Genomic DNA, 25,799 nt, shown 5'->3' on the forward strand with positions numbered 1-25,799 from the left:
TGTCTGGCTCATATTGGGGGCCACATTGATCCGGTTGCGCTGCTTTGTTTTCTCAAACAGTGAATCATCATGTCTTTGCACTTGCTCTTGTCAGATGTTTCTTGTGCTTTTCTTCTGACTGACCCAGTCTTCACTCACCGATCCATTATCTTTGACAGTTTGATGCTAACTCTAATTTGTTTACTTGTAGTTTCTCCACATTCCCTCCACGTTCAGAGGTGACCTTGATATGAAAGTGTAACCTAAACTGACTGAGCTATCGGCAGTATCGCAAAACTGTTGGCTTGCTTCATGTCAGAAGCAAATAATAGGCGACTATTTGAATTTACATAAGACTTTATTCAGTATAGAAAACAACTCATCTGTGCTACTCAGAACTTTTGCTTTTGGAATCACATGGGCGATTTGAGAAACACTGATTTAAAACATATTTTACGACATCAACTCGCAGACCACCAGGGGTCGCTCGTGGACCATCAGTGGTCCACAGACCACGCTTTGAGAAAGTGTTGTATTGCATTAGAAAAATTTGCAGGACCTTTTCTTCTTTGCTGGCTCTTTATCTTTTGAGGACGAACTTGCGTGTCTGTTCTCTGTTAAATGAAATATGTTGACGGGTTCTTTCTTATCTACATGAGTGTGCTAATGAGAGAGACTGGTTGGTAGGATGGTTCTTCAGCCTTCATACTAAAAGGGCTGTTATGTTCACTAGCTAGCATGATATCTGACTAATTATAAGTGATGGCCATGCTTATAAATGACTAAGATGATGGAAATCCAATACTTGCCACTGGAAACACAAACACTGTTTTTTCACTAAATAGATAGCTAGTACGTTACATTCAAGTAAGGAGCATAACTGTTAGTTGATCCTTCAGCTTATTAGTATGTGGAATACAGACTATACTCGGGGAAATTGTTGTTTTACCAGAGATTTGTTTGCGGAATTGAGTCTGAAGAGCCTCAAGTTTTTCCATTGATACAGTTTGGCCTTTAACCTACATTATTAAAAAAAACAAACACGCATAGGCTGTGTTGGAAACAGAAATACAGGTTGTTGCCTTGCTGTCAGAATAGACAGGCGTCTCATATGACAGGACTTTCGGCCAAAGGCGTTGTTTAGGACATTCATTTCAAACGGCCTTTTAAGGTAGCGTGACATCAGCATGCCGTGTAGCTAAACCAGAGTTTGCTATTTGAGTAACACATACTTCACAATCTCATCAAACAAATTTATTTGGTTACAGTCACGGTTATTAGATGGTGCTGTGTGTGTTTCCTGGCAAAGTTTCAAAACGCTAAGCCAAAAAAAGCCCAAATACTTATATTTCTCTACTTTCTGTGACGTTGGTCTGCCTTTTTTTTTTTTCTCCCCTCCCTTACTTGTTGGAGCTGCCGCACAGATTTATGGGTAATAGGCAGCATCGAAGATACAACAATATTACCTTCAACTGTGGCAGTTTGAAGGCATTTTAGAAAACAGGAAGTGAGAGTTCGATCCATTTTGAGCGGTCCTTGATGCCTTGCTGTTTTGTTAGACATCCTCCTGAGGCAGCATTTTCCTCGTTTGGAATGCACCCAGCCTCTACTCCATTTCTAGACAAGTTTCATGCTCTATTTCATGAGGCTTCTTTTTACCCTTACAAACTGCTTGTTGTTATGGAATTGTAACAATAATGTAGTTTAAGGCCCAGTCCCACAATACTGATAACTACAACTATAATGAGAACCATAAATAAATCGGTCCCCTGCAGTTGATGTGGTTGGTGGTCACTCCAGACTGGTAACGATACTTGTAGCCCAGGCCTAGGTTTATCTGTATCGGTGAGATTGCTTCTGGAGTGATTTTTCCAGGCCTGGACCTGATCTGATAAAACGTCTGATCAATCAGGTCATTGTTTACGTGTCACGTCTGAGCACGTGCTATTTTCTCTGGGCATTTTTGTACATCTTTGTTGCATGTCATGGAATACGGGTTCACTGAAAATAAAAAAAAATAAAATGCAAAGCACGCATCTTTTATTCACAGATATGTGATTTTTCCATGAAATAGCAATAGTAAATTAATAAAATAACCATATAAATGCAGGTAAGATATTTTAATTATGAACTTCGGCAGTCCAAACGTTTAATTGTTTTTGACGACTTAATTTTTTATTCATATGCATCAGCCGTATAAAATCGGTAACCAATCTGTAATATACTGAAACGTTTGTGACCAAGGTGTAAATTATTAGCACCTATGATGCATCCAAGTTAAAATCCGTAACCACTCTGTATTTTGTTATCCCTTTTTATGATGTTTCCATAATCTGTGATCTATCTATATTATATCAACCACCGGAGTATGTGCATGGGTTGTTTTTGAAGTCCAAGCTGTATAGTATGACCCAGAATAATGTGCTACTACTTGGGGAAAAATTTCCATGACTATTTCTAAGTTGCATGCGTTTCTTTACCTAAGTGGCAGGACCAAGCGATATTATAGTGGGGATTATAGTTGTGGTGTGATTGCTCCAGACTGGAACTAAATTCGGGCATAAGAATAGTCATAGCTGTAGTTAAAGGTATAGTTATCCGTGTTGTGGGACCGGGCCCTTTAATTTAAAAAAAAAAAAAAAAAGTGTTGCCAGGCAAAATATGAATGAAGATATTGCAAAAAAAAAAATAGGCACCCTATGGGTACATGTGGCTACTGCTTATAAATAAAATTGTTTCTGATCCCATGTCCATACAGTAAATATAGCATAAATATTTACTCTATGAGGCAGTAGCCACAAAAATGAAGCGTAATCCAAAAATGAACAATTTAAAAATCACAGAAGTAAAGTATACCAAGTGTCTGTACTTTATATTATTCTACTCTTACCTCTTACAGTTTTCAAAACTGAAACCTCCGAACCGAAGCTGACATACACATTCTGTCGCCATGACCCAAACTCTTATTTCCTGGAAATGGCCCAGCGCTAGAGCTCAGTGGAATGCACTTTCCCTCTGTAATAAGCATAAACATGTCTGAAAGCGATTTCTTTTGTCTAGTCCATTTATTTCGAATGGTGAACCGAATTGTATACACTCACCGGTCATTTTAATCAGAACACATGTATGTACAGCAGGGCTCGAAATTCGCGGTGGTCCGGTCGCCTAAAGCGACTTAATTTGTCATTTGGCAGGTAATTCCTGTCACTCGGCAGCCCGGCTGGCTAGTTGAAAATAATATATATATATATATATATATATATATATATATATATATATGAAGCGAAGATTCAGACTAGGGCTGTGCGATATATCAAATATACTCTATATATCTCCGAAAATTCTGTGTGAGATACATATAATTATTATATCGTAACTATCGAGTATTTTATGGTCATCTGCCGACTTGCGTTTATTTCGTGTTTTGTTGTGTTTGTTTAAAACCTTTTCCGATGGTTTTCTCCCTGTCCCTCAGGCAGTAACGTGAGAGGCTGCCTAAGGGTAAAAAAAAACCCAATAACGTCACGCACTCGCCAACCAATCCTGGGCGACATCTCGGTGCTGAAAGGAACTTGCGGGAAGATTTCCTAGTTTCGGTTTACAGCGCTGACTCAGTTCGTGCAATCGCTGGTGCTGCATAGGCTACCGTGTAAGCTCTGTCAATTTCAGCGACAAATTAAAAATGGAAGCGGACGAATTGGTTCCTAAAAGAACGAGTAAGGGGTCAGTCATCTGGCATTTTTTTTGGATATCGCAAGGAGGATGTGGAACAGCAAATGCCAATTTGTAAAGTGTGCAAAAAAACAGTATCAAATACTCGGGTCTTGAAATAAATGCACATTAGTCATGAACAATGGTTACTACTCTCTTTTGTGTTATTTTTGACAGAAGTAAAATTCATACATGAACAAATTTTGGTGAGTTGATTTTCTGTTTGGCGAGTTACTTTGGAAGGTTACTAGTCCGGCTGGCTGGTGGAAAAAAAAAAAAAAGAATTTCGAGCCCTGCACAGTGCGCAATCATTACACTTGCGTTCTTACAGTACGATGATGTAGTGGCTAGAGCCTCTATATGAGGCAGTAGCCACAACAAAAACGATTTTGACCTTTTTGGTGACCTTGATCAGATGACGCTCAAAATGTTGGACGTTCTATTTGAGACCAATGCCCATCTATCCTGAAAGTTTCATAAAGATTGATCCAGCTGTTTTCCCGTAATGTCGTTTACAAAAAAAAAGAAACTCGACCAAAAACAATACGTCACCCCACTTATTCCGTAGCAGGCGAGATAAAAAAAAAAGACTAGCCTAAGAGTCAATTAAACTAAAGTTCTCTTTTTCTTTTGCCTCCCTCATTACTCACTGCCCTCATACACAGTGAGGAGGGATTTAAATATTTACAAAGTTCTAAACATTTAACGATTCACTTTTGAATGTGGACTTTCCAAAAAAAAAAAACTTGTGGTTTGCATTACATGACTCAAGTAATGAAAATTATGGCTGTGGTACATTTCTGAAGTCATCATGCTTATCCCCTGCTCCCTCTGTAGGCTCTTCCTGTGAGTGAGAGCTCTGAACGGTCCTCCTAAATAGTAGCCGGCCATTTTAAACAGACTTCAGGGTCGTTTTTCAAAACCAAGGCGGGTGATTTATTTCTGCACAAGCCCTGATACTTAGCAAAACAAGAACGAGCATCTCAGCTCAGTAATGAACAAATGGACACGTTTCCCCAAGAAGCCACAAGTTTCATTTAGTTGCTGTTCACTTAGTGTGATTTTGGATTTTGTCAAAGTTTTGTAGAGGCAAACATATATAAATTCACAAGCCATGGGCTGTTACCTGAGGTAGAAATAAGTGGGGCCGCGAAACACCATCTAATGGGCTGCGATTTCTCCCCCCCCCCCCCCCCCCCCCCCCCAAAAAAAAAAGTTGAAGCTAATTTTTACTCGTAGTAGGGTACCATTGCTGGGTTGCACCCGACATCACATCCACCGCATTAAGCTATGGTCACACTACAGCTCGCAATGCTTTGCGATGGGTTATCGATGAAAATGAGGCATTTTAATGGCGATATACACAGGAGTTGTGATCACACAGTAGGTGAACACTTGACCATCATGCCTTCGCGCGCTTGAGTCTGGCGCAGCTCAAGCAGCCGCACGTTCTCATGGAGCGCGTGGTGCGCACTTGGGACCTGGTCATTATGGGGAACACCTGATGGGCAATTCCATGTAAATGTCAACCTCACCATGCAAAAATAAAGCAACATGTAAAACATCAAAACCACTCCCAGAGATATCACCTAGGCCTGTATTTTACAGATGTGAATAAGTTGAACCAATTTGTAACCAACCTAATATGTCACTGTCAGTCTTTCTTTCTTATAATGTAAAACCCAAGCTAAAATCAACTTTGATCATGTACAATTCTATATTATTGCCACAAGCCACAGAAATGTATGCTAAAATCCACAAAACAGCAAAACAATAGCCATCCTAAATATTATTTAAGAACTTTGATAGTTTTAGCTGATATTTAGAGAGTTTTTCAAAGGGTTATGGTGGTTAAATTGCTGATTTTCTAAACATATGCCATGTCTATTTCAGACGCGTCACATCCATAACGGAATTTCGTCACATCCATAACGCTGACTTTTCCTTCCGAAACTCTGCATGAAATACAAAATATTTTAAACAAAGATTTTTTAATATTCACCTTGGACCCCTCTATCAAATGGATATCTCCATTTCGACATTAGGTTTACAATTTCACAGAGTTTGATAAAAATGTACAGTCACCCAAGAAAAGTGATACTTTTTCTGTCACATCCATAACGCATCTTTTATTGGCATTTTCTGGCATGCCCTAGATGTACTATGGGAATTGTTCTTGTTCTATCACTTCTCCAGTATGGTACAGCCTTAAAATATGCAACACCTGTTTAAATACTGGGAGACAATAAAACATGCACTGGGTCATTTGTTGCCATTTTGAGTTAAGTGTCACGTCCATAACGCTGGAATTGCTCTGATGCTGATTTGAGCGCAAATCAGCACGCACAGATATGGACGCTGTTTATTCACAGAGGCTTTGTGAAGCATTATCATTATCTTGTTTGTTTCTAGCCATGCTTATAACACTGTTTTTAAATACTCTGCTTTTCGTTTTGCTTTTGTTAAAAAAAAAACACACACACACACTTGGAAGATAGCTCTGGACACTTACGGTAATACATTTATGCCTGAGAACTACAGTTGACTTGCTAACTTTAGAACTGCAGTTGTCATGAACAGTTTTGCACTCAAGTTTCCATCAATGAACATTTTATAACTTCAACAAAACAGACTTCATGTTAAAACTATAATGAATTTCCTGGTTATACAGTTGTACTTTGAGGATGGGTTCCCTTTGGAGTTTGGGTTATTTCAAGGTTTCTTCCTCATGTTCTCTGAGGGAGTTTTTCCTTGCTACAGTCACCACAAGCTTGCTCATTGGAGATAAATTAGGGATAAAATTAGCTCATGTTTAAAGTCTTTAATTCTCTATAAAGCTGCTTTGTGACAATGTCTACTGTTAAAAGCACTATAAAAATAAACTTGACTTAAATATCACACCTGCTAATAAACACTCTTCCTGCACTTCGATCCGTCTGCTGCCGTCTATCTCGTGGTGTCCTGATCCCCAGATCTTTAACCCAGCCACATATAAAAAGTTGTACACCTCCATGCTCTCCCAGTGTTCATCTGTGTGTCCATGTAGAACGATGTCTGCAACACCAGATAGTTTGATATGTCGGAGAACTCAACGGATGGATAATTTTCCAACTCGTAGGAAAAATCCTACTTTAACGTGTCTATCCCATTGAGTGGTTTCTATATCTACTTCTTTTGAGTGTACGTCTTGGTTTTAATAACCTGCTTGTTTGCTGTACACAAACATGGCAATAAGTTCTTTGTGTTAATGGACCAGACTCCACTTTTGGATCATTAATCCCTTTTGAGTGAGAATGTCCTGCATGCATGGTTTTATGTTGGCTTCTGGTACAACCATACAGTTTTAAATACAATAGCTACAATTCAAAACAGTTTGTTTTTATTACATTTATTTAATTCCTGGTCTCCCATCTATAACAGGGAATGCTGTTGCATTCTGTTAATACACTTTACAATAGATTATTAGATTCTAATAGAATAAATGAACCAAAATAATTGGGGATCTCTTTTAAAGGCAAAGCAAGTTTATTTATATAGCACATTTCATACACAATGGCAGTTCAATGTGCTTTACAGAAGTAAAAACAAAAACAGTAAACAATAGAGAAATAAAATTACATAAAATTTTATTTTTATTCTAAAACAATTAATTAAAAGAATTAAAAGAAAATAATAAGAATTAAACAATAGTAGAAATAAAATAATAAAATGAAGTAGAAGTTCAAATAGGAGGAGAAAAAAAAAAGAAACCAGCAGAATAGAATAAAGAATAAAATAGAATAAAGTTAAAATTAAAGTAAATTTAAAACATGCAGAGAAAGTAAAGATTATAAAAAATGTAAAGACGACAATATTAATGATTTAACAGAAAGCATCTGAAAACAGCTTGGTCTTTAACCTAGATTTGAAGCTGCCAACAGCAGGAGCATTTTTAATGTCCTCTGGCAGTTGGTTCCATAGCTGTACTGCATAGTAGCTAAAAGCTGCTTCACCATACCTTGTTTTAACAACAGGTTTTAATAGTAAATTTTTCTGTTTTGATCTGGTAGATCTGATTGGGTTAGGCCGCTGCAACATATCAGAGAGGTAATTGGGCCCTGTACCATTTAGAGATTTGTACACCAGCAGCAATGCTTTAAAGTCAATTCTGTAGCTTACTGGAAGCCAGTGAAGGGACCTTAGAATTGGAGTAATGTGCTCTGTTCTTTTTGTTCGTGTGAGAACCCTAGCCGCTGCATTTTGAACCAGCTGAAGTCATTTGATGGTCTTTTTTGGCAGGCCTGTGAAAAGGCCATTGCAGTAATCAACCCTACTAGAGATGAAGACATGTATTAGTTTTTCCAGATCATTTTTTGACATAAGTCCTCTTAGTTTGGAAATGTTTTTTTAGGTGATAAAATGCCGTTTTAGTGATTGCTTTCATGTGACTGTCAAAGTTTAGCTCGCTGTCAATGAAAACACCAAGATTTTTAACCATTTCTTTAGTTTTAATCCCTTTTGTGTCAAGAATAGTGGTAATCCTGAGCCTTTCATCTTTTTTTCCAAATAGAATTACTTCCGTTTTATCTGTGTTCAGCTGAAGAAAATTTTGTGACATCCAGCTGTTGATTTGATCGATACACTGGTAGAGACATTCAAGGGGGGCATAATCATTAGGTGATAGAGCAAAATAAATTTGGGTGTCATCTGCATAGCAGTGACACAAAATTGAATTTTTATTGATAATTTGCCCAAGTGGGAGCATATAAAGGTTGAAAAGTAATGGTCCAAGAATCGACCCCTGGGGGACGCCACAGGTCAAGGACATTGACATTGAGGAACAATTTCCCAGGGTAACAGAGAAGCTTCTATCTTTTAAGTATGAATTTAACCAATTGATAACTTTACCAGTCAATCCAACCCAGTGTTCAAGTCGATATAGCAGTATGTTGTGATCAACAGTATCAAAAGCTGCACTGAGGTCCAGTAATACCAGGACCGATGTTTTGCCTGCATCAGTATTAAGACGTATGTCATTTAAAACTTTAATCAGCGCTGTTTCAGTGCTATGATTGGCACGAAATCCTGACTGAAAATTATCAAAACGGCTGTTTGCTATCAAGAAGGCAGTTAATTGATTGAAGACAATTTTTTCAAGGATTTTCCCAATGAATGGTAAATTTGATATTGGCCTGTAGTTATTTAATACTGAAGGATCCAGATTATTTTTTTTAAGAAGGGGCTTTACAACGGCTTTTTTTAGGGACACAGGAACAACGCCAGTCTCCAGGGATGTATTTATAATTTGAAGCACATCTGTAATTATAAGATGAAGAACAGACTTAAAAAAGTTGGTGGGCAGAATGTCCAATTCAGATGTTGAGGAACTGAGATTTTGTACAGTTTAATGGGCCTCGACTCATTACAAGTATGAATAGGTGGGCCTTAAAGCAGAAAAGGTTGAGAACCCCTGCTTTAGGTCGTCATGGGTGGCTCCTGTTGATGTGGAATTTTAATAATGATGTCTTCTCTTCAGGGTGTGAATGTCAGGGAGAAAGCCAAGATAGTGATGTTACTTATACGTGATGAAGAGAAACGTAAAGAAGAGAGGGAGTTTGCCATGAAGACTAAGGACAAACTGGCAACTGGTAATATTCTCTTTCAGTCCCATAACATAGTGGTTTATCTCTCTCATCTCCTAATAACCAAAACTTCAGGAACTCTACATACAGGGTATACTTGTGCTTGGCTCTGGGACTGATTCAAAATGTATGCTTAATTTTGTCTTTTTATTTTTAGCCTCCTTAGAGACCAGTAACAAAGCAAAGACAGAGATTCCTCCATATACGGGGCTGCCATCCTTGGACAACATTCCCTCGGTGGCAGATCTGACAGCCAGCATGGCAAAGAAAAAGGAAGAGAAGAGGATACTTGAGGAAAAGAAGAAAGAAGAAGAGAGACGTGTGAGTGCTGTATTTGGAAGGCAAACCTAACAAGGGTTAACTATGTTGCAATTTCATTTTAGTGCATAATAATTATGTAAATCGTGTAATGGATGCAAATTTCCATTAGGCAAAGGAAGGCAATGCAGAGCCTGATCTGTGGGAACAAGCTGCAACAGTGGCACCTCCTTCGACCTCGGATCCCTGGGGAACTCCATCTGATGCTCCAAAAGCCGTGGGTCCTGCAATGAACGACCCGTGGGGCACACCAACAAATGACTCCCGAGATTCAAATATGGGTTCCAACGATCCTTGGGGTGAGTCAGCGAATGAAGTGAAAGACACTGCTGTTGCTTCCAACGATCCATGGGGTGGTTTACCAGATGAGAAGACATCACCACCTCCCAAAAACTGTCCATGGGGTGACTCCGCAGTCCCAACAGAAGACAAAGTTCCAGCTACTAATGACCCCTGGGGCACGTCAAATGATTTGGTAGCAAATTCACAGCCGACAAAGACGGATCCTTGGGGTGCACCAGTCGAGTCTGCTCCTGCAACGTCAGACCCCTGGGAGACACCGTCGGAGACACCTCTGGCTAAGTCAGATCCATGGGGTGGGGATAATGGAACTTCAGTAGTGTCACCCATTGATCCATTTAGTGATGGGCCCAAAGCTGATAATGACCCATGGGACACATTAGGTATGTAAAAGAGACTACAAGGCTTGCTAAAAGTAGGCATATCGGACGCTCGCTTTCTGTGCTGTGAAAATTGTGCATGCAAACGCTCATTTAAGTTCCCAAATCTGTCATTGCTTAACTCTTGAATAGTTTGTATCGTGAACACTATCATTTAAAAGCTTACCTCTGCTTTCCAAGGAAAATTATCTCGTTATGATCTGTTCAGTACTTTGGGAGTAACGGCAGGTTGAAGTTGGTACAACAGAGTAAAAACTCTGCTCGCGTGACGTCAGGAAACTGCCGGTGCTGTTTGAGTCACGGGAAAGCGGTCGGGCTCTCTCTCTCTCTCTCCTGATCGGTTTCCCACTGGATTACTCGTGAATATCATTCAGATAACTTTTATAGAAATGTTCTCACTGTTTCTGATGAAGGATTCAGCAAAATTTCCCATCAGCTAGTTTCGATGTTGTGCTTCACGGGAGACTTTGTTTTCTAGACTGAGTTTTCACAGCTTTACTGACTTATTTTTTCAAACCAAACTGATTCATGTAAATAACTAGTTTAGAATATAACTGTCGTTGTTTTGATGAAAAATATTGAGATCTTAGTGGTCGGAATGATGTATTTAAAAAAAAACGGAAGTCAGAAATGCAAGCGTCAATTTCAGTTCAGTTGGATGTGACTCTCAGTTTTTTTGAGGTTCGCCTTGAAAGCTGTAAATATTAATCAAAATAGTCATTTATATTCTTTCATATAAACACTAGTAGTCCCTACTCAGAAATACAAAGGCCTACAGAGCGCAAAGGGGGGATTAGAAATGTTCTTTTATTACTTTATTTTGATAGAGAATGGTAGATGTGAATGACATTTATTTTATAATTAACATTGATTTCTCCTTTGTATAAATAAGAGTTAAGATCAGCTTTATATTGCACAAATAAAGCCATTTGGTGAAACCATGAAGAAGAGTGTCGCGATTTAACGTGGGGTTTTTTTAACCTTATTAGCACAAATACTAATTTGCATCATTTGTTTTTACTAATTTTTCGAATTTTGTGTTCAGTATACAACCATCTGCGTGCCTGCCAATTTCCATGTAAATATCTTGGGGGAAAATAGAAGCGTTATGAAGAAAAAACATTTGATCTCATTGGTTAATGAGGCCCATTTTGGACCATGTGACCCTCATACAGAAATATTACAGCAGTTTTCTAAAAATTAAGCCTTTTTTCTGTAAAAAAGTATATTCTGGGGGTGTCATGGCTCAGGTGGATAAGGCGCCATACCATAAATCCGGGGACCCGGGTTCAATTCCGACCCGAGGTCATTTCCCGATCCCTCCACGTCTCTCTCTCCCGCTCATTTCCTGTCTCTACGTTGTCCAATCCAATAAAGGTGAAAAAAGCCCCTCAAAAGATCTTTAAAAAAAAAGTGTGTTCTGCATTCGGTGAGAGCAGTTTGGATTGAATTTGAATTTTCGCCTGAAATGCGTACTAAAAGATAAGGTTTATCAATGCTGCTGGATGTATTGTATGGTTTTGAGATTTGGGGATGAATCCCCTTTCAGGTCGAGAAATGCTGTTCCATATACCGTGTTCTCTCAGAGCTTTTGTTCGTGCAGGACTATGCTGTAAGTTTACTTGCTCTCTGCAAGACTCTGAGGCCAGTGGTAGCGAGAGAGCAGGATACGAGAGTTGGCTAGCTCAAAGACGATGTTAAGAACAAGCTCAAATGAAACCTGGTTGCTTTCAGCATGTTTTTTTTTTTTGGTTGGTTTTTTTTTTTTGTTTTTTATATTACCTGAGCTGTTTTTTCCCTTGTATTTTTTTATTTGATCATCTTTGACTGTCTTTCTGGGTGCAAATGAGGGCAATAGAAGTGTGTGTCAGCACTAGGATCCCATGGGACCCAGCAAAAAAAAAAGTTGATAGCGTGAACGGTCAAATATGAAACTCTGGGGACATGTTAAGCAACACTGGTGCATATTGATCACAGCAGGTTGCTTGCTTGGCAGCATATTTAAAGACACATTAGAGAACATCAAGGTGAGGTGCAAATGAATATAATAACTCTGGGAGTGGGATATTTAAAAAAAAAAAAGAGAGAGAAACAAGTCTTGCATCTCTACTTGGCGCATCTTCTGTTTTGGCAAAATGTATTTAAGATGGCTTAAGATCTACGCAAAAATGCTTCCATCAAAATGGACGTGATAGCTGTGATAGTAATGGTGTAAATCTTGCACACTGCCGCTTTAAATATCTGATGAGAATAGTGTGAGCTCTCATCTGTTCCTTCTTTCAAGCTACATCAAAAGCATTGGCTTGCAGTTCACAAAATCTCCAAAGAGATCAGGAGATCAAGTAACTTTGTCTTATATGATCTGTTTTTATATCATCACTCTTACTGAGAGTCCAGAAGATTGTTTTATCTAGCTTCTGATGAGTTGGCTCATTCAAAAGCTGCACATGACAAATGCACATACTAGTTCCAACATACAGTAATTAGATACAAGCAGAGAAGTAGTCCACTTTGTGTTTTTCATAATGCTTTTTAACAGTGAACTTTCTGTGCATCTTCTCACCCACCTTTAGCTTCTTCAACACTTCCAATGAATGATCCCTGGGGTGCTCCAGCAACTTCCACTAATGCATCAGTAAAAGCTGACCCCTTTGGTGATGGAGGAACCTCAGATGCTTGGGGGGCTGCTGCAGAGAGTAAGACCAATGAACAAATGGCCTTTGAACTTTATCAATTGGTCCTGGTAACATTTTGCATTAAAGTTCCCTTAATTAACACTGGGCTTCATATATCAAGATGAATACAAATAGATGGATTCATAATAGGAATGGGTCATGATTTTCAAATGGTCATTAAATTATTTTTTTTTTAAAATCATAATTATGCAACTATCATCTTTTAAAATTATTTTCCCCTATTTTTTTCCTGTACCTGGGAGTAAGTCACATGTTACTACCACCAGAAGGTGGTGGTAATACACCGAACAGTTGTTTGCCGGAGTGCCAATCTTCAAAAGATGGTCAAATGGTTCCCAGTGATCATTGAATAATATATTTTTGCTTGAAATACCCATCCTTAATTCATAAATCATGAATATGAATACCACATTTCTTGTGTAAATGTTCCTACAAATCCTTTTACTTTCCAAAAAAAAAACCCATTCGTATCCTACTTGTACTCCGGAGTGTGTGTAAATTTACGCATGAGAACACAAACAAATGTAAACCTAGACTTTGTTCAATTTACACTTTTGTATATGGATTACACAGGCAAGTTTAAATTGCAAAATTTTGTCATGTTTACAGCGTTTAGCAGATGCCCTTATCAACAGCGACCTTTTAAAAATGCAGTCTCTGTCAAAAACACACCCTCATTCTAGTTCAACAGGTCAGGCATGAAGAGTACCATCGAGCACGTTTTGTGAAACCAAGCATTAACGCACAACTATAAATTAAGACTAATAAAACTAATGTTCAAATCTGGCAAAATAAAGCAAAGTCCTTCCCGCACCATTCATGCCACGTTTGGCGGCACTGATCTCCATTTTGTAGCCCTCAGCCTCTCGCCTATATTACATAGCTAGGGTTACAGTGGGGGGTGGGGGGGTTGGTCCTCTGGTAACCGCGAGAGTTTGACTCCCCACTCACATCTGTATTGCAGTGTGCCTTGCCAGATGGCAGTAGGCACCATTTTTATGATGATCTTTGGTATGACCCGACCGTGAGTAGAAGTCGCGATCTCCCGATTGAGAGGCGGACACGCTAACCACTAGGCCACTCGCTGGTGCTGCAAAATAAATACGAGTGTATAAACGGAGAACTATAGCCAAAAGTTGTACACACCTCAGTTGATAGAAGCATGTTAAATAAGCTGTTGGTTCACGTTGGACCAGTGTTGTAGTCCAATCACTAAACCTCGAGTCCCCAGTGTTCAAGTCCAAGTCATTTAAAGAAAATTTCGAGTCGAGTCCACTATGGAGCACTTGCATGTGACGTCACAGCCGATCCAGATTGTGACAGACGCCATCTTGTCGGTCAAACGCCATATTTCCGCCTTCTACTTCTACCTTCTGGAAAACCCTACTATATACAATTCTACTACAATGGCTGCGGCTACAAGCTCTCCCTACCTGTGCACGTTTTTTATGTTTTTTGTGTGTATTTTTGCGTGTTGTTCATCTGTACCGGACTTCAATATCCACTACAACCGTATGGACTTACTGGACACTGGTTTCCAGCAGAAAATGACGGTTTGTAGCGATTTCCATCGCATGCACAACATTCCGGACGAGATAGCGAGACCAGCGGGGTCTCCGTGGATTGTTATTGGAAGCAAAGCGAAGGAGGCGGCGCCAGGAGCGGAAGCAAAAGCGAGGCTGTAGAGCCGGCCTGTTGACTAAGCTCAGAAAACAGCTACTCAAACCTCCACTGCTAAGCCTCTACCTCTCCAACGCCAGATCCATGGTAAACAAAACAGACGATTTGGAATTACAGCTGGAATTACCTTATTCTATTCTATTCTATAATCGGCTGGTCAGTGCAGTACTAGTAATACTTAAGTGACTTACCCATCCAATGAGGATTATTTTCTTCTTTACAAGATGCCACATCTTAGGGGGGCTGACAAATCCTGAATTTCTGTAAAGATAACTGTCCAGAGATTTATAAGCACGCAGTGCTTCACCACTGAACAGCGAGGGAAAGTTGATGAGGTAATTATACACGTCTGGGTATTCCGCTGGCAGTTCCATATCCACTGACACGGTCGTGAAAACTCCGTCCGGTAAGCCATAAGGGTCACTAATCTGTAGATCGTTTATTTTAGACATGTATCTAGTTATCTGTTCATTAGAAAAATGAGCCGTGTAGTCCGTCGGTTGAAATCGATCCATTCTGTGCACGAGTGCAGCAGTATTCAGCGGTGTTTTTTACCGACAAGATGGCGTCTGTGTACTTTCCGGTCACGTGACTGCAAGATCTCTATTGATTCAAGCCGAGTCCGAGAACAAGACTCCAACTGCACTATCTGACGGTGGCTTTTGCTGCCTTTATGTGAAACCATCTCTGCTACTGTGTTGAACTAATGTTCCTGCTTGACTGCCCTATTTTAGCTAATAGGCTACAGATAAGAAGCTTGTTCATCGCTCAGCAAGCCCCACCCACTATCAACAGGGTAAATAACATGAGAGAGTTAACTCTAACTAGTTCATCAGTCAGCAAGCAAGCCCTGCTGTCAACAAAGCAATGAACATAGTGTGTCACTTCCTTCTGTGGGTAGAATCTTGCCAAATGACGATTGAAGTTCGAGGTTGTCCCCATTGTTTCCTCGATAGTAATTCTATATATGGAACATATAGCAATGCATTTTTTTCCCCACTGCACAAGAAGTCTGTATAAGCAAAGCGGACAATCCTAGGGGCATTCTCTCCAGGCGTTTTAGCGCCATTAATTTGTTCCTGACCATGATGTATGAACAGGTGAATGTGCAATCTCTTGCCTGAAATTAGTATAAAAATTAATGTAGATACCGTATAGTGGTGCTTGAAAGTTTGTGAACCCTTTAGAATTTTCTATATTTCTGCATAAATATGACCTAAAACATCTCTCATGTTATTTACCCTATTGATAGTGGGCGGGGCTTGCTGAGTGATGAACAAGCTTCTTATCTGTAGCCTATTAGCTAAAATAGGACAGTCAGGTACCAAAAGTAGATGAAGAGAACCCAGTTAAACAAATGAGACAAAAATATTAGAATTTTCTATATTTCTGCATAAATATGACCTAAAACATCAGATTTTCACACAAGTCCTAAAAGTAGATAAAGAGAACCCAGTTAAACAAATGAGATGAAAATATTAAACTTGGTCGTTTATTTATTGAGGAAAATGATCCAGTATTGCATATCTGTGAGTGGCAAAAGTATGTGAACCTCTAGGATTAGCAGTTAATTTGAAGGTGAAATTAGTCAGGTGTTTTCAATCAATGGGATGACAATCAGGTGTGAGTGGGCACCCTGTTTTATTTAAAGAACAGGGATCTATCAAAGTCTGATCTTCACAACACATGTTTGTGGAAGTGTACCATGGCACAAACAAAGGAGATTTCTGAGGACCTCAGAAAAAGCGTTGTTGATGCTCATCAGGCTGGAAAATGTTACAAAACCATCTCTAAAAAGTTTGGACTCCACCAATCCACAGTCAGACAGATTGTGTATAAATGGAGGACATTCAAGACCATTGGTCCCCAGGAGTGGTCGACCAACAAAGATCACTCCAAGAGCAAGGCATGTAATAGTCGACAAGGTCACAAAGGACCCCAGGGTAACTTCTAAGCAACTGAAGGCCTCTGTCACATTGGCTAATGTTTGTTCATGAATCCACCATCAGGAGAATACTGAACAACAATGGTGTGCATGGCAGGGTTGCAAGGAGAAAGCCACTGCTCTCCAAAAAGAACATTGCTGCTCATCTGCAGTTTGCTATCGATCATGTGGGCAAGCCAGAAGGCTATTGGAAAAATGTTTTATGGATGGATGAGACCAAAATAGAACTTCTTGGTTTAAATGAGAAGCGTTATGTTTGGAGAAAGGTAAACCCTGCATTCCAGCATAAGAACCTTATCCCATCTGTGAAACATGGTGGTGGTAGTATCATGGTTTGGGCCTGTTTTGCTGCATCTGGGCCAGGACAGCTTGCCATCATTGATGGAACAATGAATTCTGAATTATACCAGCAAATTCTAAAGGAAAATGTCAGGACATCTGTCCATGAACTGAATCTCAAGAGAAGGTGGGTCATGCAGCAAGACAACGACCCTAAGCACATAAGTCGTTCTACCAAAGAATGGTTAAAGAAGAATTTAAACATTTTGGAATGGCCAAGTCAAAGTCCTGACCTTAATCCAATCGAAATGTTGTGGAAGGACCTGAAGCGAGCAGTTCATGTGAGGAAACCCACCAACATCCCAGAGTTGAAGCTGTTCTGTACGGAGGAACGGGCTAAAATTCCTCCAAGCCGGTGTGCAGGACTGATCAACAGTTACCAGAAGCGTTTAGTTGCAGTTATTGCTGCACAAGGGGGTCACACCAGATACTGAAAGCAAAGGTTCACATACTTTTGCCACTCACAGATATGTAATATTGGATCATTTTCCTCAATAAATAAATGACCAATTATAATATCTTTTGTCTCATTTGTTTAACTGGGCTCTCTTTATCTACTTTTAGGACTTGTGTGAAAATCTGATGATGCTTTAGGTCATATTTATGCAGAAATTTAGAAAATTCTAAAGGGTTGGCAAACTTTCAAACACCACTGTAAATATCTTATGCCAAATTATTATGGCATTTTACAAAAAATAAAGGAAAAAATCAGAGTCCTCGTCTCCAATTTACGAATCCCAATGCAGTTCCGATCCAGTCTGAGTCCAAGGCCGGGTCATCAGTGCTCAAGTCAAGTCATGAGTCCTTAAAATTAGGGCACGAGTCCTGGACTCGAGTACTACAAGTCTGCGTTGGACTCATTGATGGTTTGAACACTGGTTTTACTGTGGTGTTATTTGGTTAATTTGGGTTTTTAAAAATCAATTCGTTAATATGATTGTGTCAGTCACTACGTTTACATGCACATAGAGAGAATCGAATTTCTGCCGTTGCTCGACTGAAATCGAAGTTCAAAATGCCATGTATACACCTTAATTCGGCTGAAATTGAACCGAACTTGATTTCTCAGAATCGAGCTACACGACCTAGTTTATGCGATTTCTGCCGAGCTACTTTGTGCATGTATACCCTATCGAGCTAGTTGTCGAGCTACTTCCGGAAGTGACGAGTGACGAGACCACAAGCGGGAAACACAACAGCCTCGGTCGGCATGACAACAGTAGTAGCGAGCAGCAGAAGAGGTCAGGAGGAACAAACGGAGAAGAGAAAATGGCAATGTAGAGCTCTCTGAAGTGTGGGTGGAGCACAGAGGACGGCAGGACAAAGCATGTAAACGTTTACATGCACATCCAAATCGAGCTGCTGTCGGTAATCGAGCTGAAGGTCCCAGCAGGGTGCCAGAGAAATCCAATCCTACATGCACACAACTGAAATCGGGCTATTGTGTGAGGTGCATTGTGCACCCGACCCACAGGTGGCGCAACACGCCCCATCGTGTTGGTACACTTCCGGTTGTCGTCATGAAGAAGAGCTATTCAAGAGTGTAAACAAAGTTATCAGTTCTGTGTTCTCCATTGCGCGTTTTTCTCCCGTCCATGAATTTTAATATATTCAACTCCTTAAGCTGAATGAGCATGAACTCTTTCTCCTCATTGCTCCAGAAGTGCACGTTTCTGCTTGCCTGTAGCAGTGGGGGCGTGGTCAAGCGCCGGTCTGTGACAGGAGGGCGGAGCCAGGGAAGGTGAGTGGCAGAATAACTACACCTGACAGTAATTAACCTGTGTTTGTGTGGCTTCCCAGTAACCGCGCCCTATTTAAGGAGGCAGAGGGAGAGTAGAGGGGAGAGCTCATCCCGGGACTAGAACACAGCGCACGTGTGTTTTTTTTCTCTCAAGAATAAAAGTAGGCTGTTAAACTGAAAAGTCTGACAATAAAAAGCCTATTAGTACCAGAAGCTTTGTCCTGCCGTCCTCTGTGCTCCACCCACACTTCAGAGAGCTCTACATTGCCATTTTCTCTTCTCCGTTTGTTCCTCCTGACCTCTTCTGCTGCTCGCTACTACTGTTGTCATGCCGACCGAGGCTGTTGTGTTTCCCGCTTGTGGTCTCGTCACTTGTCACTTCCGGAAGTAGCTCGACAACTAGTTCGATAGGGTATACATGCACAAAGTAGCTCGGCAGAAATCGCATAAACTAGGTCGTGTAGCTCGATTCCGAGAAATCAAGTTCGGTTCAATTTCAACCGAATTAAGGTGTATACATGGCATTTTGAACTTCGATTTCAGTCGAGCAACGGCAGAAATTCGATTCTCTCTATGTGCATGTAAACGTAGTGAGTGAAGAGAAGTGTAATGTATGGTGCCACAGTGAGCTTTTATTTGTGGAAAGTTGTCTGTTCGTTCACCAAGGCCACCTAGTCTTGTCTATTTATAAACAGTTCTGCCTTTATTATCATTTATGTAATGGTCACATTGCTGTTCCTGTGTTCATCCACAGGTGATGTATCCTCATCTGTGCCCAGTGAAGACTCCAAAAACCCATCTAGTTTTTTGGGGGAAGGAGCCTCATTGGTGGATCTCGACTCTCTCATGTAGAGAGGGAATTAAATTACTCAAGTGGACTGTTTTTTGATTAGATCATGTTTTGTGGATAGATGTTGTCACTGTAGGTGTAACTGTCCTCCTTTCCCCTCCGTTTCCAGCCCTCCCATTTCTCTGCTTTCTGTTTCCATTTGTTTCTCATGTTGCTTCCTGCTTGCTCTTTTTGCTTTGTACCAAACCAGCATCCCACAGTTGCATCATATCAAATGGCCACGTCTGGGTATTTTTACATTTTCCATCCAGCATGATGTATGTTTGTTTTATTTACTTACCCCATGATGGTTTGATCTTCTCTTGCTCGCTTAAACTCACCAGTAGCACCTCCAACCCATGTTCTTTAGCTTGGTCCTACCTAAAAAGGATGTACAGAATGGTAGAACCCAGCACTATGGGACGTCTTAATCAGAATCAAGTTTGTTGCCAAGTACTTTCTTGTATACAGGGAATTTGCTTTGGTGATTGGTGCTTGAACAGTTAAAATAAAAGAATTTAGCAAAGATGAAAAGTATATACATAGAATAAGAAATGAAAGAATCTGAAATATACAAATTTGAAAAGTGTACATATTTAAGGGGTATGTGCATGAGTTGTTGGAGTCCAAGCTGTACAGTATGTCCGGAATGTACAAAAATAGGTCACATGATGATGAAGCTGGAGAAGAGATATGAGTGCGTGAAAGGAAGAGAATGTGTGTAGTGGGCTAAGTCAATAACGAGCTGTACGGTGTGAGCTGGAATGTACAATCAAGGTTCACAGAATGGAGATGTAGGACATGACCTTGAAATGTGCAGAAATGCAGTTCAGAGACAAAGTGCATTAATGTCACAGATTAGAAGTGTGAGATTAGTGAGTGAGGGTCTCTGGCCTTATTGATGAGGCAGGTGCAGTGGGCAAAAAGCTGGCCTTATGGTGTGAGGTTTTGGTTCTAATGGACTGCAGCCTCCTACCAGAGAGGAGTGGTTTGAAAAGTTTGTGTCCGAAGTGAAAGGGGTCAGCCACAATCCTTTCTGCTCTCCTCAGGGTCCTGGACTCGTCCAGGTCCGGAAGAGAGCTTATCCTGCAGAAGAGCTGGGATGATGGTATTGAAGGCGGAACTGAAATCCACAAACGGAATCCTAGTGTAGGTTCCTGGGGAGTCCAGGTGCTGGAGGATGAAGTGAAGAGCCATGTCAACAGCATCGTCAGCAGATCTGTTGGATCTGTCAGCAAACTGCATGGGGTCCAGGAGCGGGTCAGTGATAGCTTTGAGGTGGTAAAGCGGAAGGCACTCGAAGGATTTCATAACCACAGAAGTCAGGGGTGATGGGTCTGTAGTCATTTAATCCTGTGATCCTTGGCTTTTTGGGGACAGGGATAATGGTGGAGGCCTTGAAGCAGGCTGCCACATGGCATATCTTTAGTGAGGTGTTGATGTCTGTGAACACCAGAGACAGCTGATCAGCACAGTGCTTCAGGGTAAATGCTGAGACTGAGGCTACATCCACACGACAACGGCAACGAGATGTTATTTAAAAATATATCGCGTCCCAATGTAAAATATCAGGTCCATATGGCAACGCAACACTTGCTGAAAACGATGCAATACACATGCCACACCTCTAGGGGCGCTGTAAGACGGTCCCTTCGGAGACACCAGAACAATAGAAGTTACGACGCATGCGCATAAACTATTATGCGCGAGACTTCATATTAGCCACAAAGTCAGGAAAATCTGTTTGTAAAATTACATTATAATGACCAAATACAATGAAAAGTATTTTTCCAGTCTCACCTGTGAAAGGTAATCCCATGTGATCTCGTTTGGACAGCAAACCTGTTGGTACAGTTAAACGCAGCTAATCTTTATTCTCCGCTTTGACCTCTCCAAAATGGCGGCGAGGATGACATGATTCTATGCGGAAGGCGGCGTCTTTAATGGTCCGGAATAAATTGAATGATACACGTTGATGGATTAATTTTTTGTTTCTCACCTGTGAAAGGTAATCCCATATGATCTCGTTTGGACGGTAAACCTGTTGGTACAGTTAAACGCAGCACATGAATCTTTATTCTCCGCTTTGACCTATCCAATATGGCGACGAGGATGACGTATGATTCTACGCGGAAGGCGGCGTCTTTAATGGTCCGGAATAAATTGAATGATACACGTTGATGGATTAATTTCTTCTACGCCCTTTTTGAGGAATGTATTGTAGAACTTAACCCACATCTGAAGAGGTGAGATCGCTCCTTTTTTTTTTTCCCTATTTTTGCTGGCGGGATTGACTCTGCCCTAAGGGCAGAGTCTCTCTCTCTCTCACTTTGCACCATTACACAATAAATATTCACAGTGAAAATATTTTGTAAGCGCGTTTCATGAACCAAGTTATAGGATTTGTTGACAACTCGCATCGAGTTCGTTACACTTCTACCCGGCGTGAAGCACTCACAGTCATGTGGTTGTGACGTCATCGTAAACAAATCCGTTCTACTCATCCAGACGACTTCGCAATGGCAACGTTGCCAGATCTTTCCACTCTGGAACCCGTTCTCAAAAAGATTGCGTTTTGGGCACCCAAAACGCCAGTGCCGTGTGGACGCCAGGCCTAAACGATAAGCAATTGTATCGGAGTCACCTGAATCCGTTGCCGTGTGGACAGGGCCTGAGTCGGGACCTGCTGCTTTGTGGGGGTTCAGCTTTTTAAAGAGCTTGTTAACGTCTCTCTCCAGAATGGAGAGAGTTGAGACTGTAGTGGAGGGTAGATGGGCCTTCAAGGTGTGAAGTTGTAGAGAGGCCCTGGCAGCAGTAGAGGTGGAGGAGGTTGTTGGGGTGGTGGGCTGGAATGGAGACATGCCAGTGTTTCTCACCACTTGGAGCGTTCTTAAAGGAGGTATGCAGAGCCTTTATTTTTAAATAAATTTCTGAGTGGATAGTATCTCCATCCTTGACTCTTGTATGCTGCATAAATGGGAATAAAAATATATATTTTTTTGAGAGTTAAAATTGACCTCAAAGTTGGCATTTGAGCTGCCCCGCTGAGCCAGCCAGCCCTGAGTGAGTGACATCACTGCGGTAACCGGTTTTAAGGCCGACGCCTTTTACAGCTATAGACCAAAGTCATATAAATAAAAATGTATGGTGAAAGTAAGAAATACCCGCCTAAGGGAGAGATGGCAGTAATATCCAGTTTAGAAATCAGACAGCTGCTCCACTCATTCACTTTTCTCCATACTGTGCATTCCACCATTACTGCTGGGCTCAGGCAATTACTAAAACCCGTGACGGAATGGGATGTCACCCATTTTGGCAACAATTGCGGGGAGGTCACTGCCTGAGCGATATGTTCCGTCCCGGGTTTTAGCAACAACCCTCGGCTCACTCCAGGAGGACTGGCGCAGCTGAACTCACTTTCCTTTAAAAAAATGAATAAAATACTTCCCTTTTCTTGTAGTTTTCTTTAATTGTTGATACTGCACCCTCTTTCAATACAGGCTTATAGCCAACGCTCCTCAACAGATCAGAGGTCTCGTACAAGTCTTCAGTAAAATGTACAGAGCAGAGGAGAGACCACTTTGTAGCCAGCCAATGTGCCCATGAACTTCTCGCAAAACATATCCAAATCTTTGCAGTTTGAACATTCTTGGGCCATGAATGCAATGTAAATCCAGCTTCTGTCATGTTGCTGCACCATCCAGCAACACATCTACGTGGCATGGTAATAAATTGGATCAAAATGGAGGCTCGGAGTTGCAGTCAGCTCTGTGTTTTAGTATAGCGGAAATGGCGATGAGACTTCCTGCTGTGACGTTATGGACGTCAAGGTCATTCACTCAGACCGCTACCTATATAAATCACTTTAATCGTAAAAATTACTATATTAGATTTATTGTTAACACTTAAAACTATTCCTGTGCCATTCTTGAGGTCTCAAGGCATTTATAAACGAAAGTGAGGCCATGGCTCTGCGTATATGCTTTAAGGAGTCTCTAGTAGTTTGGGGGACTGGAACGGTGAACTCTCTGAGGGGATTTTTTTGTTTGTTTTTTTTACATTCCTCCATAGACATCTATCTTTCACACATTCACTTAGTAAATGCTAGCTTAGAGCCTGCTGCCTGTGCATGTCTGTGATTACATTTCAAATTGATCAGCAGAAATATGCTTTATGTGAAGCTTCCCCCCCCCCCCCCTTCTCCCCCACAGTGGCAGCCTGGAAATGATTAACTTGGTTTATTGTTGGTGTCTTTCTCATCTAGTATTCTGTTATGACATTGATGACATATCTGACAAGTGCAAGTTGCGTGTAAATATTTTATTTACATGGATAACCTTTTAGAATTTAATCATTGTGCTTTTGAGCTCATTGAAAACCAAAACGCCTGAAGCCATGAAGCTGTTCCCTGATTATCTTTCACATCATGCTACTTTGCTGCCTACTCAAGATTCACAGATGAAAGCTCTCCTTCACCCCTCCCTCCCAGGCCAGTTTTGCTCTCTTGGGCTCTCGGCCATGGATGGCTGAAGCGTCATCAGTATTCAAACTCATGAGTTCAGGATGATGGTGAGCGCCTTTCTGTTTCGCCATTCAAGAGCCTTTTAAGAGTACTTTATAAGTAGTTAAACTGTCTTATTGATAGCGCTGCATTAGTAACATTTGAATAACTTTTTTCCTTAATCTACCCAATATGCATTTAAATCCAAGAGATTATTTATCTGTCTGTTCTTGTCTACTAGGTAGAAACAAGACACATGGCTCGGGCTGCTTAATGAGACCAGGTTTGTCAGGCAGTTTCCGGTCAACTAGCTTTTATTTGTCAGTGACCTGAATGACAGATTAAGCTTAAAGGGGCCGGCTCACCCTTCCCAGAATCCAATGCATTGTTTTTGTTTACATACGGACCACTCCATTTTGAAAGCACATGACCACTACTCTGCTAACTTTCTTCATGTGTGCTCACCTAGCTGAATACTGAGCCTTTGCAAAAAAAAAAAACTTTTTTGCGAATAAAAAGTACACAATATCTCTATTTTCTTTCCTTCATGGCTGTGCACGAGGCAGAATCTGGCCCATTACACCAAAATAATCATACAAAACTTATTGACAAAATATCTTCAATTTCATGCTAAAATTAATGATCTATGGCCTATGGTGTCCCTGCATTGTTGCAGAATGTTTTGTTTTTCAAACATAACAATGGCATTGAAAATGGCAACTCATGACTTTGTACAGAAGCTTCTGGGAAGGGCGAGTTTCTCCCTTTAATTTCACAATAATTCATCAACATTTCCCCTGTTTTTTGTTACACAGGGTGCTTTGTATCCCGTGTAGGTTGTCGGCCAAAGTACAACTTTCAGTTGACTCTATGGCAGGTTATTTAGTGCAGCTGTAGAGTAAATGTGCCTAGTAAAGTAGTCGATCTTTAAACCTGCACATTCTGTGTTGTGATGTTGGTCTGATGTGTGAATGAGCAACTCAAATTCAGATTTCAAGTAAGTATTGAATATTGTACTTGAATGTAAAAAGAAAAAAATGTATTTCGTCATTGAGACAAACCTATCCATCAACTTTTATTTATTTATTTATTTATTTATTTATTGTGATTTTGTAACCTTCAATATTGCTCTTACCATTAATGCTGGACATGCAGTATAATTTCACTTCACTATTAAGAAAGGAAATTGGAATGAGTGCTGTTGTAAATACAAGTTGTATTTTGGACAGTAAATTAATATATTTATTCTATTGAGTGTTGTTTCTTGTGAATGTGTAGAATTATAATTGGAAGAATTAAATAAAGTTGAAGGTATGAATTCATGGCTAAATCTTTCTGCTCTGTATTTTTTCTACAGTTTCTATCTAAAGTACCGTGTGTGTGTGTGTGCGCGCGCGCTGTGGACAGAGCTCTAGTAATTTGGTGTATGAGTGACATCAGGTATGGTTGGCATAATCTACACTGCAGTACACATGCAGTATCTCGCATTCCAGGTCAAAGAAGCCCTGGAAAGAAGAGCATAGGATGCAAAAACTGAAACACAAACAGTTGAATAGATCCGAGAGATGGCACTCTAACTTTCATCAATCCACCTGGGGGGGAATTCTCTGACAAGAATAGCGTGTGGTGGTGTTACAGTATCAAGCTGCATCACAGCACTGTGAAGTACATTAAGTTCAAACATAAACTCAAAGGCAGAACATTAAAATATACATATTTTACAGCAGACATAATAAAGTACAATTTAAATGTACAGAAA

The 25,799-nt window shown here is 40.5% G+C and overlaps 1 protein-coding gene across 4 annotated transcripts in view; it reads left to right on the top strand.

The window, feature by feature from the left end:
- The window catches only part of epn1b (epsin 1b), an 85,334-nt gene extending 59,975 nt beyond the window's left edge, over nt 1–25,359 (top strand). For 3 of the 4 annotated variants that reach the window (XR_009651216.1, XR_009651217.1, XR_009651218.1), the window contains 6 exons: nt 9,206–9,317; nt 9,469–9,632; nt 9,742–10,312; nt 12,883–13,005; nt 19,465–24,108; nt 24,282–25,359. Coding sequence is in view for 1 of the 4 variants with exons in the window: in XM_060904846.1 (XP_060760829.1) it covers nt 9,206–9,317; nt 9,469–9,632; nt 9,742–10,312; nt 12,883–13,005; nt 19,465–19,562 (1,068 nt within the window). In the remaining 3 variants the exon portion in view is untranslated. Of the gene's footprint in view, nt 1–9,205; nt 9,318–9,468; nt 9,633–9,741; nt 10,313–12,882; nt 13,006–19,464 lie in introns of all 4 variants that reach the window. The other variant, XM_060904846.1, reaches the window with a different exon arrangement.
- The last annotated feature ends 440 nt before the right edge of the window (nt 25,360–25,799 follow it).

Source organism: Neoarius graeffei, chromosome 22 (assembly GCF_027579695.1).
Source record: "Neoarius graeffei isolate fNeoGra1 chromosome 22, fNeoGra1.pri, whole genome shotgun sequence".
In the NCBI taxonomy this organism is placed as follows: domain Eukaryota; kingdom Metazoa; phylum Chordata; class Actinopteri; order Siluriformes; family Ariidae; genus Neoarius; species Neoarius graeffei.